This window comes from Sinocyclocheilus grahami, unplaced genomic scaffold (assembly GCF_001515645.1).
Source record: "Sinocyclocheilus grahami isolate Dianchi unplaced genomic scaffold, SAMN03320097.WGS_v1.1 scaffold2682.1, whole genome shotgun sequence".
Taxonomy (NCBI): domain Eukaryota; kingdom Metazoa; phylum Chordata; class Actinopteri; order Cypriniformes; family Cyprinidae; genus Sinocyclocheilus; species Sinocyclocheilus grahami.
This window is the reverse complement of record NW_015507860.1, coordinates 35,745-36,261: the sequence shown is the minus strand read 5'-3', so window position 1 is coordinate 36,261 and position 517 is coordinate 35,745. Positions and strand designations below refer to the sequence as shown.

At 37.5% G+C, this 517-nt stretch overlaps 1 protein-coding gene across 1 annotated transcript in view; it reads right to left on the bottom strand.

Moving 5' to 3' along the window:
• LOC107575508 (tyrosine-protein phosphatase non-receptor type 2-like) overlaps positions 1 to 517 on the bottom strand; it is an 11,051-nt gene that overhangs the window by 1,734 nt on the left and 8,800 nt on the right. Inside the window, exon 4 of the mRNA XM_016261871.1 lies at positions 244 to 428. Within this exon, the coding sequence (XP_016117357.1) occupies positions 244 to 428 (185 nt within the window). The remainder of the gene's footprint in view (positions 1 to 243; positions 429 to 517) is intronic.

Below are 517 nucleotides of genomic sequence, written 5' to 3'. Positions count from 1 at the left end.
TACCCCAGCGACTTAAGACTGGTTTTGTGGTCCAGTGTCACATATAAAAAAAGAAATCTTACTGACACCAAACTTTTCAGTGGCAATAGATGTATTACATATAGATCTTGATCAACTTTTAATTCTGTCTAGTACTGTTGTTACAATTATGGTTGACTGAACTAGATTTAGAAAAACTGAATAACAATCTCACGCTCAGCTATCAGTTTACAAGATAAAGCATTCATTTTTCTTTTATCTTACCTTAATGTTTTCAACTCTGTATGTTCTTCCTTTGGTGAATGTATGCTGTCTCGTTCTCTTCCTGGATCATGTGGCTCTGTACAAGAGTCAGACTGTCCGTTGACTTTCTCTGAACTCAGGATGGAGCTCTGAGAAGATGAAACCAAATAAGCTTCTGGCTCCTGCCATTCTTCAGGCTGCTTCTGCTGTCAATGCAAAAGGTTTAGGGTTAGAGACACATAAACAGTACATTAAAGGGGTCATATGATGCGATTTCACATTTTCCTTTCTCTTT